Here is a 19,220-nt window from a genome sequence, read left to right on the forward strand (position 1 = left end):
AGCGGAGAGGGCGGCCCGAAGAATCGCCCGCCCCGCGGCCGCTGCTGGGGCCGGGCTCCTCCCCACGTCCGGGGCGGCTGAGACGGAGCGGCGGCGCTGGCTCGGCCCCCGCCCCTCGGCGCGGCGGGGACAGTGCCACGCCGGCGGCCGCCTCGGAGCGATATGGGCCGAGAGCTGACCCTGCTCCTGCTGCCGCTGGCGCTCCTCGCGGCCCCGGCGCGGGCCGAGGGCGGCACGGCGGCAGCGGAGGAGGTTAAGATAGAGGTGCTGCACCTCCCCGAGACCTGCAGCCCGAAGAGCAAGAAGGGCGACCTGCTGAACGCGCACTATGACGGATTCCTGGCCAGCGACGGATCCAAGTTTTACTGCAGGTGAGCGCCGGGCCGGAGGACTGGCGGTGGGCCGTGCCCGGAGGGTGCTTGGCACAGCCCATCCGCTCCCCCGAACAAGCGGGACTTGTCGCGCTCCCGGAGTGGGCACAACTCGGGGCCCGTACTGACCACAGCAGCAATAGTACTTTACTTTTCCTCAGCCGAGTGTTGAAGGATGCAGAGTTTCCCTAGAGTCAAATTAGGGAGTTCCTAGGAGTCCTAGGGTCCCTAGGGAGAAACTTCGAGAGCCTGTAGCCCACACCTCACATGGAGCCCCCCTTTGTCAGAGTGGAAAAAATAACTCATTCTGTTGATACTTGCCCTGTTCTGTGCTGTAACCTGTGCAGAAAAACTCGGGTTGGGAGGAGGAGCTCCTGGTAGGAATGCACACTGACAATTTTAGGCAGAAACTTTTATATAGCATCCACTTCCACATAGTTGGCACTGTGCAGTGCAACCACATTATTATACTGGTGGTTTGCAGCCTTTTTGCCTCGTGCCTGTTGCTGTTTCCCTTCTTGATCTGTTGTGTCGCCCATTTTACCACAAAGTTACCATTTCGTCTTTTGCTTTTTTGACTTTGCCTCTTCCATCTATCCTCAGGCAATAGCTTAGCTCATTACAAAATCTTGATCCATTCCCCCACTTCTATAATTTAAGAAAAAAACTCAGTATATAGGATAATTCTACATTTAACAGTACCATTTAAGTTGCATTTCTTTGCCTGTTGAGGTGGCTGACTGGTACATAGAGCATTGTTCTCTGGATGTTTTGCTCAGTTGCTGTTCGGCATAGTGCCCATACTGGGGAGGCTTCATGTGACCAGAAGCTGCCTCAAGCACTGGCTGTCTGAGCTGGCCAGAGTGGTAGGTGAGCACACAGTACTGCAGTCAGCATTGCCAGGTTCCACCAGCACACACCTGCACTCTCAGTCCCATCCCATCCTACAGTGTTGTGAACTGCTGAGAACATTTTCACTTTCCAGTGCTCCCCACTTGTAGACTTCCTGCAGTGACACCTTGTTTCTGGCATGCAGCCTGCATCGTCAGGAAGATCGGATGTTTTTATAAGAAGTTCAAAAACGAGGTTTTGGGTTTTTTTAAAAAAGGAAGTTTCCCCTTACATATATCAAAATCTGACCTTAAATTATAAATGTAGCAGAAAAAGTGTTTATACTTTGTATTCTTGCACTCTTAACATTCTTGTTTCTTAATAATCTATGTTCTTACTAGCTGCAACTAAAAGTTATATTTATGATAAAAATAATATGTTAATATTACTCATACACAATTTTTTTTTATAGTCGGACACAAAATGAAGGTCATCCAAAATGGTTTGTTCTGGGTGTTGGACAAGTCATAAAAGGCTTAGATATTGCTATGATGAACATGTGTCCTGGAGAAAAACGGAAAGTGACAATTCCTCCATCATTAGCATACGGACAGCAAGGATATGGTAAAAGTTCTAACTCTAAACTTTGTCTTTCCTGTGTTTTTTACCCTTTGAAACATACAATACGTAGTATTGTAAATGTCTGTGAGAACTGGTGCTCCCATTTGGAGGCAGTGCAGCTGTGCAGCCCCTGCTCATCGCTGTGCAGTTTAAGTAGTCCTGACACAGACCCACACCCAGGCCTTGCAGTTCCCATTAGAATTCAGTACATGCCACCCAATGTGTTTTCCCAAGTGTTGCCGTAGTGTGAAGCAGAAGGAAGATCTCTATGAGCAAGATCAGAATTATTGTGTTAAAATATTAAATTCCAGTCACATTTCGTTTTATTATTTGACTGCTACCTGTTTAGCCTTCTAATGAAAATCTACATCTTCTGAGTAAAATGGAACATAATGCAGTACAATTAATCTAAATAGAAATAATTTGCTTAAAATACTGCTTATATTCTGAATAGTTAATGGCTCTCATTATCACATTACACAGTAATTGCAACAGCACAGTGCATGAAATCTGATTTGAATATAAGATAATTCAGTGTGCAGATTACTTTAAAAAAGTTCCAGTACAAGTTTTATGCAGCGTTTGAGCACTCAAATGTAGCTAAGTTCAGCTCTGACCTGGGTGTAGGAGTTCCTGTGAAAAGGCAGCTCCTGCTCTATAATAATATTTTGGTACTGATTGGTACTGATATGTCAGAATTCAATGCATCAGTTTTGTCTTTAATACAATTTCATACAAAAAGGAAAAACACTGATACAAATAAAAACTGTTCTTTAATATTAGTGTTAATTGTTTGTTCCAGGTAGCACTTGAAGGAAGAAGTAGTATTTTCCTAGAGCACCCCTGTCCTCTGTCTCAGCGTATTCCTGCATGCTGGGGAAGATACCTGCCTAATCATGAATTAAAAAAGATGCATGTGGCTTTCTAAATCTTTACATGTCTTTCCTTTGTTGGTATGTATATTTGTAAACTGCTGGCACTGAATTCTAGTATTTTATCTTTCTTTTATAAGGTATATTTAAATCTTGATTTATATTCAGATGTATTTAAAACTACTTTTCTAAAGCATGGAAAGTTAAAACCTTTTGAACTCTGTTATTTTTGCTATGGCTACTTTAGATGAGTAGTGTAAGAGTTTTGTTTATCTTCTGTTTACAAACAGTGTAGATTCTTTAGCTTTTCTTCAGTTTATGAAGGATGGACACAAGCTCAAAATTCTGAGGTTACAGTGTCATGCTCACTGGCTTTGGCAGCTTGCATGTTTGCATTTTAATTTTACACTGCATGATTTTTTATGCTCTTTTGGCACTATTTTAGACTGCATTGGTTTGTTGCTGTCTCTTTTCAGATCCCTTTTTTTGCCAGATGCATGATACGTGGACCTGTGTTTGTAGGCAGTGCTAGTTTTACATCAGGTGGCAGAAAATGCTTTGATCCAGGAACAAAGAATTCTAACAGTTGTTTTCTTAATTCAGAGGCCAGACAAATTATTCCAGTAGTTTGAAGCTTCTGTGGGGATTTTTAGCAAGTCAGATGACTTACATTCTGTTGTTGCTTTTTGAGATGTACATTTTAAACAGCATACATGTTTTATATATAATATTATTTTACAGCATACGTAAAGTACCTTTTCCCATACCTGTTGAATTTATCATATATGTGATCTCTGCCCATAGTGTCTGATTCCTTAAACACTTTTTTCTTTTATTCATAGCACAGGGCAAGATTCCACCCAATGCAACACTGATCTTTGAGATTGAACTTTACGCAGTAAATAAAGGACCTCGTAGTGTTGAGGCATTTAATCAAATAGACAAAGATGGTGACAAGAAGCTCTCTGAACTTGAGGTAATATGATACAAATAATTTATAAAACTATAGGTGTGGCTGCATCAGTTTTATCTTTACCTGAGCTCTCTCTGCTGCAGCTGATCACCTAAGGTTTCTGTGTGTTTACACAAACTACACTGTGCTGTAGTTTGCTGAAATTTGCTTTAATACATTAGTAAGTCTCACACTTCCTGTAGACAAGCTGTGGATGTATCTGCACTGGAATCACAATACATTACTTGTATACCCCCAGTGTCCTTGAAGATAGCTAGATTGAGTACTGACATGAAAGTCACAATGATTTGACGTTTTTCTTTTCTCTAGATAAGCCACTATTTGAAAGAAGAATTTGCAAGAGATGGCAAAAAACGTCATCCTTCTGCCCATGATGAAATCTTAGCTGATATATTTAAGAAGAATGACCATGATAGAGATGGCTTCATATCAGCAAAGGAGTACAATGTCTACCAGCATGATGAACTCTAAGTACTTTAAAAAATCTTTGGCTATCTTCTGCACACTGAATTCTAAATAATAATACTTTGTCACAGAATTTTTGTATTTTTTTTTATAGTGGAATCTTTTTATATCTCTTAGGGTGACTGTAAAAATCTTATTTTTAACATTCAGCTAATAAAATATGTCAGATGTTTCAAAAGAAAGAAATAAAATTGAAGTACACCATGATCTAATATTTGTGGTGCTTATAACCTGTTCCAATCTACAGTATTGCTCACACTGAGCAATACAGCACACAAAAGTTGTGTGCCTGTTGTATTGAGCACACAAAAGTTACAGTAATCTTTGACATAGCTGGAATACAATTGCTGAACACTTCTAAATCCCCTCTAAAATAAAAAAGTAAAATCTCAATCCCCTGTAAAGTAAAAAGGGAATCCCAGGAATATAACTCTTAGACCCCTGCAGGCTCCAGGCCTAGCTTCTTGAGGAAAAGCCATTTGCAGCAATTAACTATAAAAGGCCTTAAAATGGGCCAACTCTGTTTATGGAATGTTAAGATAAAAACAAAAATGTTTTTAAAACGAAATAACCTCTTTGATGTAATATTAACAAGAAGAATTTGGTGTTGAAGAAAAAGCAGTATTTTAAGTGAGTGTTTAAACTTTGACTTAGTAAAACTATGATGTTAGCCAGTTTATTTAGCAGCACCAAGTTAAAAATCTACACTATCGTAATTTAATTGAATGAGGTTGAAGATGATGGAATATGCTGTTTATAAACATAAGTAATTAATTCTTTGAGCATCATTCTGGTTTTCCTCACTGGAAAAATGCTAAGAAGTAGGAATAGTTAATAGGCAGTACTTGTATCTGTTAACTGTTGTGCTTGTGCAGAACACATCATACCACTTGTGAAACATGCTTCACTCTTCTCACATGAAAAGCAATGGCTGTATTCATTTCAACATGTAATAATCAGATGTACACAGTGAAAGTGGCAGCACAAGTGAAAAAAGTTTCCATACCTAGGTTATCCTTGAAGTAATTTTAAAAGGTAGAAAAAGGTTTTTTGCTCTGCCAGTGTAAAACAGTGTGGTGAGAGGTTTAACAGCACCCTGCCCCGCAGTCCAATCCTAGCCCTGGACACAGCTCTGTGGTGTTCCAGTCCTCAACAGACTCAGTTTTCCTTGGGTGCACCTGTTAAAGACATTCACTCCTGAAGTCTTGTTGGAGTGAGCAGTTCCATTATTTTCGTAAGCTTCCAAAACATTTTCTGCTAAGCAGTTTTTTTTCTGAGCACATAAAAGAAAGTCAAGAGCAGCTGTGACATAGAATCCAACTGCAGCAGGTAAACTGGCTGGTACCTTCTCATAATTAAACAAACTTGATATTCGGCAACAGCACCCTAATATGAAGCTCCCATCCATAGTTCCAGTTGTTCCCTTTTGTAACTGAAACATTAGACTGAGCTAAGTTTTAGCATGTTTTTTAATCTGATACTTCAATTAAACATTCATGAGAACACTAAATTATTAACAAATATTCTCATTTAACCATCATATGCCAGTGTAGAGAAAGGCAACATTTTGGGGTTTAACAACAAGTTTATGTAAACAACTTTAAGTTCTAGCATATATTCTGACATTATGAAAATGCTATTTATGTTTTTCATTATCATGATAATGAGAAGGTTCTAGGAAAAACAGCAATGTCAGGAAATTCATGTGCATTTTAAAGTAGAGGTCATTGACTGCGAAGCACAGAATTTGAAGAAAACAGCATAATAAAATGTTTTGCACTTTCACTGTTTTGCATGTCACAATTGGAGACATATTTACTAACTCTGAAAAGTTTGTGGCACAGTTATGCCCATGTCTGTGATAGCAGGCACTTACCCAGATCAGTTACTTCATTCTCTTATGCCAGAGGTCAAAACAGGGCACGGCGTGCAGTCGTACATACTTCTGTCCATTAAAAGAACACTCCAGGCATCCATAGACTGTCTCCCTTTTTGAACTTCCCATTCCACAGAGGACACAGGGGCCTTTGGGGATGTTGTTATTAAGTAAATTAATTCGGATGTGAGAACCGTCTCTGAGATAGCTTGTAGAGAGATCAGTCATGCTTGCAGCTTTTTCATAATAATCTGTGAAAAGGTCCTCCAAGTAAGGATCAGAGTTAGCAACGATTTCCACTACTCCTTTATCTGAAAAAGAACACACAAGGAAAAGAAGCAGTATTTTGTTATAATATTATGATTTGTTGTTTAAAAAATATCAGTTTAATTATAGAAATAACAACTGATGCACAAAACTGTTCTAAGCATGCCATATAGATTGCTTCCCATCAAAAACCCTGTGTGATGAAAATTTTTCTTCAACTTCACTTAAGACACTGAAAAAAGCTAGAATGTTTTGTATTTGACTTATGTAATTATATTTTTAGAAATATACCTAAAGGGTAGGCATGCAGCAGGCTTCTGAGAAATTGGTGCAAAGTCAAACCACAGTGTACTTCCTTGTTTCTATTTTTGCATTTCTAGTTGTATGTTCTAAACATTGTAAATTCACTTTTATTTCCTGTTATTTACAAAAAAATCCCACTACTACTTAATATGTTTAGAAAACTCAGAGGACTCCTTGTTAACCTCCTAGCAGATTTCTGAGGATCCAGATGTGCCAGGTAGGAACCTTTCCTTCTCTCTTCAGGGACTTACTAGATTGAGTGAAGAACATTTAGGCAGCTACAGCTCCTGAGATGTATCATACCCACTGAAGATTTATTCCCCTTGTGTGGACTGCAGCAGCACTGAAGGCTTGGTCCATAAAAGTCCTTTGATCAAGAATGGACTACAGTGGAGGAGGAACACCTAATCACAGCATTTTTGGGACATGTTTACTGCTCAGTATTTATCGTCACACTCAGATCTGCAGATTTCCAAAGTACTTGGACTAAGGAGTGTTAAAAGTTTAAGATCTTAGTCTAAAGCTGCATATAGGGATCTGCATTTTTGTTGGATGCTATGTTCATATTAGAATGAAAAAAGAGGACTATGATGGTATCCTGTCATGGGAACATAGTGCCTAAGGAGTACATTCAATTATTACAGTTAATATTGTTTGATATTGAAAATTACAGCTTTTTGCCTTCAACTATTACTATAATTATAACTTGTATAATATGAGCTGTAAATGGCAAACACATGAAATAGGCTCAATGTTATGCTAGCTGTGTAATTACTCACTACCAGTTTACCAACAGCCATACGTTTTAAGATCTTTAGAGTTTAATGAACAGATTTGTTATTTCTGAGAGACAGGTTCCCAAATGTAAATTTTAATAACTCTATAATCATTTCAATACACAGAAATAGAATTTCAATTAATTTCAATAGAAATTGAGAGGTTCATTTTGCATCAAAAGTTTTTTCTTTAAACATTCATCTCGGACAGAAATTAAAGAAACAAAGGTACACTTTTAAATAAGACATTTGTGTATAAATATCAAAAGTCATACTTCGATGAAACAGATTATTCTTTAATCTCCTGAATTTGGTCAGTGAAGATGATCCAGATTTCTCTCTTTCAAATCCTCCTTTTGCAATTGGAGTCACACAGAGTTCTGCAAAAATGAAAAGTTTTTATAAGGACTAAATATAAAAGCCATAATTGCACAACAATTTAATATGCTTTCTAATCAGTAAAGTTAACAGTCATTAAATTTAGCTTTGATAATGTTTTTAATGGCTAGTATAACTTTTTAAAACAAGTCTGCACACAGTAACAGCTCACAGAATCAAGTAACACAGATTTGATGGGAATTTTAAACTGTTGGTGGCTTTCAATTAAAATCCTCAGAGCCTGTTTTGGTTCATACAGAAATTATGGTCATGTTAAGGGGTCAGGACAGTCAGTGGCATAACAATGGAAGCCCTGGTTCTGAAGGACAAACATTTCTGTAGTTTTACTTGAAAGTAGAAATGAAACATTGTAAGCAAGGCTGTGAGTTCTGTACTTACCGCTTCCAGTACTGAATTCTATCCATAACTTGAAAGAAATACTTTAAGGTGAAATCTATGCTATGCAAATTTTTTATTTGTTTCCAATTGCTGCAATTAATTCCATAATTAATTAATTATGTGCAAATGATGTATCAGACTGAAATTAAAGCCCCAACAGAAAAAAAGTTATTAGTTTAGATGTTCTGTACACTTTTTTCTTCACTTGTATCTTTGTACTTGCCTATTTTATGCAAAACTTATCAGATAGTCTCAGAAACCTGTTCCTCACCAGCTAGAAATATAACTAAGTGGGGCTTTTTGTTCCATGCAACCACAGAATTTAAAAAATACCAAGTCTAACTTTTAAGAAATGTTCCCACTGCAGACTATTTTCTAGCACCTGCTTTGTTTTCTTTGCAAGCACCATTTCTGTCAGAATGTCAGAATACTTATGTGCATAAAATTAAAACATCCCATTGTATGGGATTAGGGCTTCTGTATATCAAGAGCAATAAAACAGATTTTAAAACTTAGATCATTATAAGTAATAGCAGTAATGACAGTGATTCACATCACTTACCAAAATTACCATCCAAATGAATGTAGAGTTCAAATACACTAAAAGCAATAGTTGTATGTGCAGGAAAAACAATGGCTTTGTCCCGCCCTTTATAATTCTGATCTTCAATTATGTGAAACTATAATTTAGAGAAGGATTGAAAGAAAAAACCATTACAAATTGAAATGAATAAATAAACAAAACACTAATCTTAACTCCATATATTGAGAATTATAATGCCAGCGGGAAACTTTGAAATTGAAGATCAAATTTCACAAATGAAGAATTTTCTATTAACTACTTAGCATTTTAATAAATTTTGATACAGAGAGAGTAATTTGCATCACTTAGTGAAAGTTATGTGAATGATTTATTAGTACTAGAAAGAGTGAAGTTAGAAGACTTGTAAGTTTAATTATTGAAACACATCAAGGGGGAAGGGGGAGGAAGAGCATAAGACAGGGAATAAGATGCCAACCCTTCAAATAATAACCTGAAATTCCAATGCACTACAGAAGATGACCGTAATAATGAAATAATAATGAAAGAAAGGTTTTACATTTATTAGAAAGTCAAACTAAGAAGTAGTAAATTCACTTTTTTGCTGAGGCTTTACCCCAGGCAATGGCTCATTGTCTAGCCATCTTTTCATGCATTTCCCATCCCTCTGTCATATAAGTACTGCTAACAAAAGACCAACTTTTAAACCACTTTACATTAGTACAATAATATTGATTTACTTTAGATTTTTTACGAGCTTACATTATAAAAACACAATTAAATCAAACCATAAAATTTATAATAATGAGCTTTTTATGCTTGATCATTTGAGTTACAGAACTTTGTCAAACATATTTACCCTCATTGTCTCTCCACGCATTCCAGTATGGACAGTTAATGAGCACTGCCTTGTAGTTCGAATACTTTCCATGACCACACACAAAATTTCCATCCTACTTTTTCTTGATTGATGGACTAGACAATGATCAAAGTTTATTTTTCTAAAATCAAGAGGGAGGCAGGAAGGAAATTCAGACATAATTAGCAGTTTACAAAGCAGCTAAGTAACTTTAAATCAGTAAATAAATCACCACAATGTCTGTTTCATAGCAGTAAAACAACTGACCAAGGAGATCTCTGGAAACTTAATATTGGGTTTCACTGTTTGGGAACAGAACGAAGAAATTCAAGGAAAGCCAGTATTCTACAGATATTAGAGAGGATATCTGGGACACCCTGGAAAATTCAAAGCCTGTCCATCTCACTCTGGTTTTAGTGCCATTAACTGAAAAAAAAACTATATCACTTATGAAACAGTACTGAACAATCATGAAACAAGTGACTGTAGAAGAATTTCTACAAAGAGTGGCAGTTAGTTCTATGGCACTGAATCTTTTTTTCAGGAGACTAGGTCCTCTTCCCTGACCCCCATTTATTAATGATAACATTTGGAGGTTACAAATAAACTAGGAAAATAGGGAAGGAGAAGTTACAGATACAAAATGCCATGCACTTCTTGGTAAATACCAACAAGGTAACAAAATATATTTGCAAATGCCAAATGTTGCATCATGCATAGTAAATGATTTACTGGGATGCACTGCTGGGATTCACTGGGATGCCATTGTTGCCAAGGGACAATCTTTGAAATATAAAAAAAAGAATTACCCCTAGAATTAGTCACATTTGACATATGTGCTAGCACCACAGGAACAAGAAGTTCATTTTCAATCTCCACGACTCAACAAGAATGTTGATAGAAGAGACTTGATTTAAAGAAAAGTCACAGAAGGTTATGAAAATTTAAGTAGATAAACTTATTTTGCTTTTTGCAGGAAAGGCTGTGTAATAGCTTCATAAAACCTCAAAGTACCTACAATGGCAATAACACATATGGCTCTCTAGTTCATCAAAGGCAAAGAAATCCTATTTCTGGAACCTGAAGTTAGGTAATGTCATTCAAAGTAGGCTTCAAATTTTCAATACTATGGTATAACACGATAGGAGTTTTAATGGACTCTTCCTTTCTGAATTTGCTTTTTTTGTGTTTTCCTGAGACATGCACTGTAATTCAAAGAATTCAGAAAAATTTTACAGCCTGTATTATACAGGTCATGTGTCTAATCCCAGTGATCCAACCTGATACCCTTGAAAATATCAGATGGCGACTGCTATTGATTGACTAAAAATAACCAAAACCTAAAAACTTCAGACTTGCAGCCTAATTGTATGAAATAGAATTATGGAAACAGAAATCAAAACACAGAATACAACCTTGTAGTAAGTTCTCTCAGTAATGTCGGTACTTCGACTTCGTGTTTGGTCACTATGCCAAATGAAGCTTTAAAGGCAATGGAATCTGATCCAGCAACATCAAAACCAACATCATTCATTATCTGATTTCCTCTTCTGCCATTAAGTGAAACATCTGATTTGTCTTCATAGTTGAGCAACTGGTAAGACGAGACACCTGAGTAAAAGAAGATAACCTTGTGTGATGATGAACAGTCTGAACACAGTATTTCCACATAGCCAGAATAAACGGTACCAATCTTACCATGCTTAATCATTTTGATCTGAAATTCAGAGCTACATTGAGCACTTGTTTATTGATGTTACTTCTGATGATTGATGGAAAGAGTACATGGGAGTCCTGGGTTTGAATAGAGCTATTTTCAAATTTCTGTGTTCATCATTATTCTCCTCGAGTACTTCCACCTGTAACTATGATGCTGATATGTATAAACCAGACATGTGGTGTGTTTTGGCTTTAATGACAAAGGCTCTGAAACCCAAAATGACTCAGTGGAGGCCACACAGAATATTAAAACTAGGAATAAAATGAAAGCCACTGTATAAAAAGTATTAGGGAATTCTGAATTCTGTCTAGATGCTACACAAAGACCCTAATTTTTCTTCATTTTTGCAGTACATGAATGAGACATGGGTCTGCCCAGTAACATTAACTCTGCCCAGGGACTACATCAGTTTGTTTTGAAGGAAAACAACAGCTTAATTCTGACTCATTTTGCTTTCAATTATTGTACAAGCAAAAGGTAGGTACCAAAACACCGCTTCAAAAATGTCTTTATAATATCAAATACATTTCCATTACACTAACAGAAAAAATACTAGAACACATTGGTTACCAAATTAAAATGAACACAGGGATTAGATTTCCAAATACATCTAAGAATCTGTGTTTTACTCCTTTTTTTTTGTTTTTAATTCTTTGAAGATATTAGGATAAGCTGACATTGTGAAGTCACCTACTATGAATCTTGTTTCTGTTTATTTTTAAGCAAAAAGAATGTTAATATATTTTTTCATAATTCTTAAAGGATTGGAAATGCTTGTCTTTCTCACATAAAAAAAAAATTCAATTACAAATCTCCTTGCTTATGTTAAAGGACTTTCTTAATGCTTTCTGCACATGACATTTAACCTTTACAGAAAAGACTAGTAAGGTTTTGTGAGAATTTTTAATGAGATTTTGCAACCTTTTTCCCGGACTTTTTAACGAGATTTTTGATTTTTTTTTTTCATTCAGGATAAACCAGCTGACTTCTCCTGAATGTAAGACATGGGATTAAAATTTTTCTTATCATGCTTGTGTCCTGAAATCACTTCTTGTAGGATCAAGTGGTATTTCCCATGCTTATATTAGTTTGTCTTAGTAGAATTTTTAACTGATGCATTTGCTGTGCAAGTAATATCATCAATAATTTTGCCAAAATTGACATTTAAAAAAAAATAAAGCAATGAAACTGTTTTGAGAGAACCTGTAGACATGAATTACACACTTTTCAAAGGAATGTACAGGAAGATACAGGCCATATAGTTCAATTTTGCAATTCATAATTCTATTAGAATCTCCTCAAAATTTACACTATGGCATAGAAAAAGGAATTTAAAAAACAGTTAAGCTCTTTAAGTACACCACAAAGATTGCAAACATGGAAAAAGTCTTATGAAAATCCAATTACACCAGTCAGATGTAATAGTTGTTTTCAAATGCTTCTGCCTGTAGAGAGCTCAGTTCAGCACCAGGGACTGCCAGCATGGAAGAGCTGTGGAACTGATTCTTACACACTTAAAAGTGAGTATACAGACAAAGGGGTAAATTTCCAAACAAATTTTATGTAGCAATTAATCAACATACATCAGTACATCTGTCAGGAATTGGAGGTTTGTGGAAAAAAAAGGCTTAACTGAGTTTGTTTAATACTAGTTCAGAAAATATCAAGGCTTTTTAATACAAATTACTTTCATTTTTTTACTCTTTTCCTATAAAGTCCTTTTTTTTCCCTTTTCTCTTACCATTTTGATTTATATTTTTTTTCTTAAATATTTATTACATGACTAAGCTAGAAATATGTTATTACCCATTTACTAAGGAAACTTCATCCTACCTGCACAGTTTAGACTATGTTCACTATGTCTACTAGAAAACATGCATTTTTCCACTTTGAAAAAAGATAAAAATCTTACCTGCAGAAATTTCTTTCTCCCCTTGAAGAATGTCTTTTAGTGTGAAAGGTGTTGAAGCAAATTTAGACTTTTTTGAAAGCAAACATTTTCTTTTTTTAATCACAAGGCTCAGAGGTTGGTATCTGTCAGCTTCACTGAGGCTGGGCACGGGAACTAATCTTCCTCCATCACCAACCTGTTTAACGAAGTTTTTGGTTGCAGCAGCAAACATATTATGACATTAGTAATGATAAAAATAGAAAACTCTGTATCAAGTGTAGCTTCCAGACATCGAGCCCATGTTCAATTCTTCTTATATTGTTCTTGCAAGCAAATTACCATGCTTTGGGAAAAAAAAAATCTGTCAAACTGCTTTTTTTTAGACTGAGTCATATCTCACTTTTAAAGAATCAACAGCATCTTAGCTACTGAACTTCTATGGTGTACTGCTTGAGACTTCTCTCAGAGACCTTCAGTTAAGCTCTCTCATTCTGCATGATGAATAATGAATTAACAGTGTAAACTGAGAGGGAAATGGTGCCCTTTTCTTGGAAGTTCATTGCCACTCTTTAAAAGACAAAATTTACTGTCATAGAAACAGAAAACCATAACCCTCAGCTTCCCACTAGGAGTTACTGGTGTACTGCTGTTTGTTGGGTCCTGGCTGCAGCTGAATTCTGGTGTTTTAGCAACACCAACAAAGGAGCCCTGGCGTGCTTTGGGAGGACACTGGAATTACAGCTGGCTGAGCACTGGCAGCTCTGTGAGATGGTGTTGCCTTTCACAGCACTGGCATAACCTGCCTGGGAGAGCTCAGCTGGGGCTGAATGCTGTGCTGGCCTGAAGTGTAAGATCAGAGCAGGCTGGGGGCAGGGGGAAACACCAGTAATAATATAATATAATAATTTGTTATTAATCTCCTATGGACTTAGCTGTCTGTGACCCCAGGGCTAGGCTTGAGCTGCATGCGTTTAGCTCAGATTACTGAAAACATCATTCAAATGTGAGAATTATGTAAAATAATAAAATTGCAGAAAGAAGTGACAGTATTGATAGAGGAATGAGGAGCGACTCAAGAATCCAAGATATAAAGCCCCAGTGTAAAAAGACAGAAAATTGTAGAGAAGAAAGACAGACAGTAGAGAGCACTGTGGAGGATCTCTGAGAGAGGCAGAAGGAGCTGACCCACCTTCATGAAAACAATTACTTGATTTTCTAGAGAGATTGGTGAACACAGAACTGGCTAAACCTTGTAGGTCTTCTTTCCTTTGCAGTTACAGTATGTAAAGCATCAGGCTTGTAAAGTTACACTTCAGTAGGAATATTGTCCCTGGTTGCCGGGTAACAATTGTTTCACTGGGCTTTTTTTCTGAAGTATGGTTTTTATGTGAAAGTATCTTAAGGACTGTTTTTATAATATGAACACTTATTTAACAACTCATCATGTTTCAATACTTCCATAATATTTTTAAAGGTTCAGAGTATCAGAAAATCCAACAAAATGGCAAAAAGATGAGGGCATTACTTCAGCTAAGATGAAAGGAAAGGCTGCTGGATCGTTCTACTTACTCTAGAGGGTGCTGAAAAATCAAGTCAGGTTATATATAGACTTTGAATTGAAAGCATGGGAAAGGCTGCAATTAATTCTGGCTGTAATTCATACTACACTATCTGAAAAACCCTGTACATATTTACTCAATCAAAACACATTAACAGAACTGAAAAGCTTTCAAAGGGAAGAAATATCTAAGGGAACTCTAAAATGAAAAATGCCTGTTGATCCTTGGTTTAGATTAATCCTGTATATATATATATATATATATATGTTTTACAGGATACTATTTCTCTACAAATTGTTAAAACCAGCTGGCACTGTTTATTCCACATGCATTTGTATTTTTCTTACTCAGTATGTGGTAATAAATCATATTCAGTGTGATCTAGCTCTAATTTTGATAATGAATAGTTTCATTTGATATGTTTACGTGCTGTTCCTGTTACTCTAACACCCTATAATCCATCATAAATGCTTCAGCAGATGTTTGTGCTGTCCTCATGCCACAGATCAGAGAACAGGAGTCTGAGTACAGGAGCATTGCCATGATCTGAAAATGTTCACTAATTTTGCACATCCAAGTGAAGAACCATAAGGTATTTCCCTGCTCCTCCAGCACTAGACACTTTTGTACTTGGCACACTAGTGTACTTTATGAACTTCCAGCATTTCTGCAGCTCTGGTGCGCTCTTATTTTGGGCAACCAATAAAAACATTTAATTTCCAAGTGCACAAGTTAGGCCCGAGTCACCACTGGAATAAAAAAATCTTGCCTTGTCTTGCCAAATTGTGCAGATGAAAATCCTTGCTCACATTTGCTCCCTAGGGAGATCTGGGCTGAAATGTTCCATTCCCCCCAGCACAGAGCCACACAAGGGCACTGACAAGGCTCCCCTCTGCACAGCCCTCCACAGAAGAGCAATTTCCTACACAAGATCAGCTGTGTTTTTCAGAGGGGGTGTTAGCCATGAAGTAGTAACATAGCAAGTATTAGCTATATGGAGTGGAGAATATTTTATGCCTAAATACTGTATTTCTTTCCTTGGAGATTTTTTAAGAGTAAAACCTAGAGGACAATCCTGCTCTCTTGCATGGTGTTGGAAGATGCAGAAGGTTTTGTATAGTTAAAAGATAATTACATAATGATTTTTGGTTTAATATTAGATAGTTATCCTACATTATCCCTTGCAGGAATGTCTGTCACCTGTAATTATAGTGTCTAAAGAGGGATTTATAATGTGATCTAAGGAAGTGCAAACTAGACATTTGTCCAAGGAACTGCAAATGTGGAATTATTTCATTATTTTCAATTCAGACATCTTAAACTATTTGTAATCCACTTTAACTGATCTGACTTTAATTTATTTCTTGTCACAGTCAACCATATCATAAGATTAGCATGATTAAGCAGTCAATTGAAGGGAGAAAAGAAATCTTAAGTGTTAACTGACTGGATAAACTTAGTTGATGTTTCACTTGAAAGGATTAAACCCACAATCTACACCAAATTATGCTGGTAATTTGTTTAATATCTTCTTTGTGCCATCAGTTGCCAGATCTCCTGGCAACTGAACAGGAGTGTATCATGTACACTTCAAATGCATTTGAACTGCAGTACGTTTACCTGCTAATCTCTGCAGAAGAACAAGTGCAAGAATATAACATATAAAAAACAGCAAAAGAAAATGTTACTGAAAAAATTACTCACAAAATTCCATAACTTTCCAGCATATGGCATGAGTATTTCCCTAGAAACACAGGATCTGAGCAATACAGACACTGTTATATTTCAGGAGGTAACAAACATAACATTTTATGGGGTAAAATATGGTTCTAATTACATACACACTTTTTGGGTTTTTCCAACAACTTGAGTGGGTTTAACAGCACTTGATTTCTTTTTTGGCTGTTTTTTTGGTTTGGTTTTTTTTTTTTTTGAAGTGGCATTGTCTAGAAATTCTCATGTATGAGCAAAACCAGCCAGTCTAATACCATGGCTTACATAACTTCAGAGCTCCTGGAGTACAAATTCTGGTGATTGTTTTATATGCTCTTCCACAGACTCACCTTTCAGGTTCCAGACCTTTGTTCACGGACATACAGATTACTTAATCGTTGTTTCATGTGTCCATCTTTAGAGTGCATGAAATATCCCAGCTTTTTCTTCTTTGTAATTGCCCCAGTATGAACGGCAATATTTTCATAGGAGAGATGGATGTGTTAACTGTGAAGCCTTTACTAAAAATGAATGCAAAGTAGTCCTCCAGGGACAGATATGCTGAGGAAGTATGCTTGTATTTACACTTACCACCTGTGAGAAGAAGGCACATCTTTCAGCTCTCAGCCTGGCAACTGACAGCATCTTTTTGCTCATTAAGAAGATATTAAACAAATTACCAGCATAATATGGTGCAAATTTTGGGTTTAATCTTTTCAATACCAGCTCAGTTTATCCAGTCAGTTAACACTTAAGATTTCTTTTCTCTCTTCATCTTCCAGCTTTCAATTGTTACGTAAACATTACTGTATACAACAAAGCTACTTTCATCATGTAGCATTATTAGCTTGTGAAGAAAAATCTGGAAAAAAAACCAAGCCAGTGTGATCTAAAGTTAACTGTTTAATACTTCCTTTCCTTTGAAGGATGCTGCCCAAATGGCTAAATCTTTTTTAAGCAGCATCTGTCAGTGGGTGAGAGGACAGCTTTGTGGGCTTGCCAATTCACCTGTATGAGGATGTAGAACTGTAGATGCTGCTGTGCCACTATATCTGAAGAAAAGTTACAAAACAAAGGATTTGTCTGCTATGTTATAACTCACATTGTCCATGCTAAGCTGTCTGATGGGTGCTGGTACAGTTACATCTATATAAAACTTCCCTCAGCCATAGACATCTTGTTCCTTGCTGCTTCTCCTTATGTTTCAAACTAAGCATCAGGACTGCTTTTATTTTTGGCATTGACACCAGCTGTTCCGTGATACTGGGCAATTAACCTCTATGAAACCTACTGCATGTGGCTGTGCTAATGTGTCACTTCTCAGGGAAGGATACTGCAAGAGCTGATTATTACTATTACAAAGCACTCTCAGATCTTTGGATACAGAGTATTTATAAACAGACAAAATTAAATCAGTGTTTGTAGGGCATGCGAGAATTCAGCATCCTCTTTCATAATCACCTCTATGTTTATTCAGCCGGTTCCTTTTCATGCTTTCAAGACAAGAATATATCTTCATCTAGTTTCCTAATTCATTTTTTCCACACGCCTGTAGGCATAGATTAATACATTAGAGCATAAACTAAACATTTTAACAGACAGGTGACATAAAAAATTCTTGTCACCAAACAAGAAAAGTAGCCTGATACTGTTATTCTAGGTCAGCTGATTTAAGTGAAGGCAGCTCTTGAACTAGAACTGAAGAATGGATGTGCTTTTCTGCCCTTGAATTGCTTTGACTGCTAGAAGTAATGCAAGGCCCTCAGAAATAACTTACTTAAAGAAGAACTTAAAAGACAATTAACACCTTAAATTTTATCAGTTGAAAGAAATAACCCAACATACTTACCAGAATTTACAGTCCACCTACAGTCCAACAAGTAACCTTTTGAGAATGTTTAATTATAATTTTTTCCTCCACTGACTTGTCAAAAAACCTGCTCAAGAAGCCTAGGGTGGTTGTGAAATTTGAGCTAGTAATTAGTTTCTTTTCTTTACCAAAGGAAATGTAGCCAGACTCTCGTCAGTGAGAAAAGCAACTAAATATTTGGTTTTGCTTTGGAACTTATACTTGTAAATACAAATATAATCTAATGTAGTCTCATCACAGGCACAAAGCATCTTCACAACAGATTCATGTCTGTAACATGAATTTATGCATACCATTTTTTTCTTAATTTTTTAATATACTACTATTAATATGCACTCGGGATTTAGATATGGAATATACAACCTAACCTGTCTCTTTATCTACTCTAAGTTAAACCTTAGACATAGCTCTCAGAAAAAAAAAAATGACAGTCCAAATAGAAGACATTTTATTTGCTGCCCTTGAGTAAAATTAGACTCATTACTCAATCAAAATAGAGTCCCTTCTCAGCTAGCACCTGGTACTGTGGGTTTGAATGATATCTTAGTTTAGTTTCTTTTAACCTGACTTAGTAATAATTACTTACCTGAAAAATAATTTTCCATATTGAAGTGCAGTTTTTTTAACATTCAGACCAACTTAAATATTTAGTAAGATCATGAGCACTTGAAGAACCACGCAGACTGATATGTTGCTGTGCAAAAATGCAATGTATCATCATATCAGAACAGATTTTTGTACCAGCAGTGGAACTTGGAACAGCTTTCTGTGGGCAACTCCTTTAGCTGAGTCAGGATGAAATCCTGTCAATAGCTTCCCACACTGTCTCACTTCACCACACCACAGCGCCTACATGTTTGTGGCTATGAAGAAGCATCACCTGTCTCCTGCTTCGATTAAATCTAAACATGTAATTTGCTTTCATACCTGAAGTT

The 19,220-nt window shown here is 36.6% G+C and overlaps 2 protein-coding genes across 2 annotated transcripts; one reads left to right on the top strand and one right to left on the bottom strand.

Moving 5' to 3' along the window:
* The first annotated feature begins 105 nt into the window (after window positions 1-105).
* Window positions 106-4,340, top strand: FKBP7 (FKBP prolyl isomerase 7). Its single transcript, XM_036386305.2, has 4 exons — window positions 106-371; window positions 1,675-1,826; window positions 3,538-3,671; window positions 3,978-4,340. Exons 1-4 carry the CDS (start codon window positions 163-165, stop codon window positions 4,137-4,139), a joined length of 657 nt encoding a protein of 218 aa, XP_036242198.1. The 5' UTR covers window positions 106-162; the 3' UTR covers window positions 4,140-4,340.
* A 1,263-nt stretch (window positions 4,341-5,603) lies between these two features.
* PJVK (pejvakin) lies at window positions 5,604-13,375 on the bottom strand. Its single transcript, XM_036386303.1, has 6 exons — window positions 13,165-13,375; window positions 10,948-11,143; window positions 9,533-9,674; window positions 8,695-8,812; window positions 7,631-7,735; window positions 5,604-6,320 (listed from the first exon to the last, which is right to left on the bottom strand). The coding sequence occupies exons 1-6, from the start codon at window positions 13,373-13,375 to the stop codon at window positions 6,019-6,021; spliced, it is 1,074 nt and encodes a 357-aa protein (XP_036242196.1). The 3' UTR covers window positions 5,604-6,018.
* Between the last annotated feature and the right edge of the window lie 5,845 nt (window positions 13,376-19,220).

The sequence above is a fragment of the Molothrus ater genome, chromosome 7 (genome assembly GCF_012460135.2).
Source record: "Molothrus ater isolate BHLD 08-10-18 breed brown headed cowbird chromosome 7, BPBGC_Mater_1.1, whole genome shotgun sequence".
Lineage (NCBI taxonomy): Eukaryota > Metazoa > Chordata > Aves > Passeriformes > Icteridae > Molothrus > Molothrus ater.

What these genes read in the sequence shown, in the direction of transcription:
- FKBP7 (XM_036386305.2), top strand. Translation starts at nt 163, where the DNA reads ATGGGCCGAGAGCTGACCCTGCTCCTGCTGCCGCTGGCGCTCCTCGCG. An exon ending in ATACGGACAGCAAGGATATG is followed by an intron (nt 1,827 to 3,537) that starts GTAAAAGTTCTA and finishes TTTTATTCATAG; the next exon opens with CACAGGGCAAGATTCCACCC. An exon ending in AGAAGCTCTCTGAACTTGAG is followed by an intron (nt 3,672 to 3,977) that starts GTAATATGATAC and finishes TCTTTTCTCTAG; the next exon opens with ATAAGCCACTATTTGAAAGA.
- PJVK (XM_036386303.1), bottom strand. Translation starts at nt 13,375, where the DNA reads ATGTTTGCTGCTGCAACCAAAAACTTCGTTAAACAGGTTGGTGATGGA. An exon ending in GGAGAAAGAAATTTCTGCAG is followed by an intron (nt 11,144 to 13,164) that starts GTAAGATTTTTA and finishes TCTTTTACTCAG; the next exon opens with GTGTCTCGTCTTACCAGTTG. An exon ending in GAATAATCTGTTTCATCGAA is followed by an intron (nt 6,321 to 7,630) that starts GTATGACTTTTG and finishes GTTCTTTTTCAG; the next exon opens with ATAAAGGAGTAGTGGAAATC.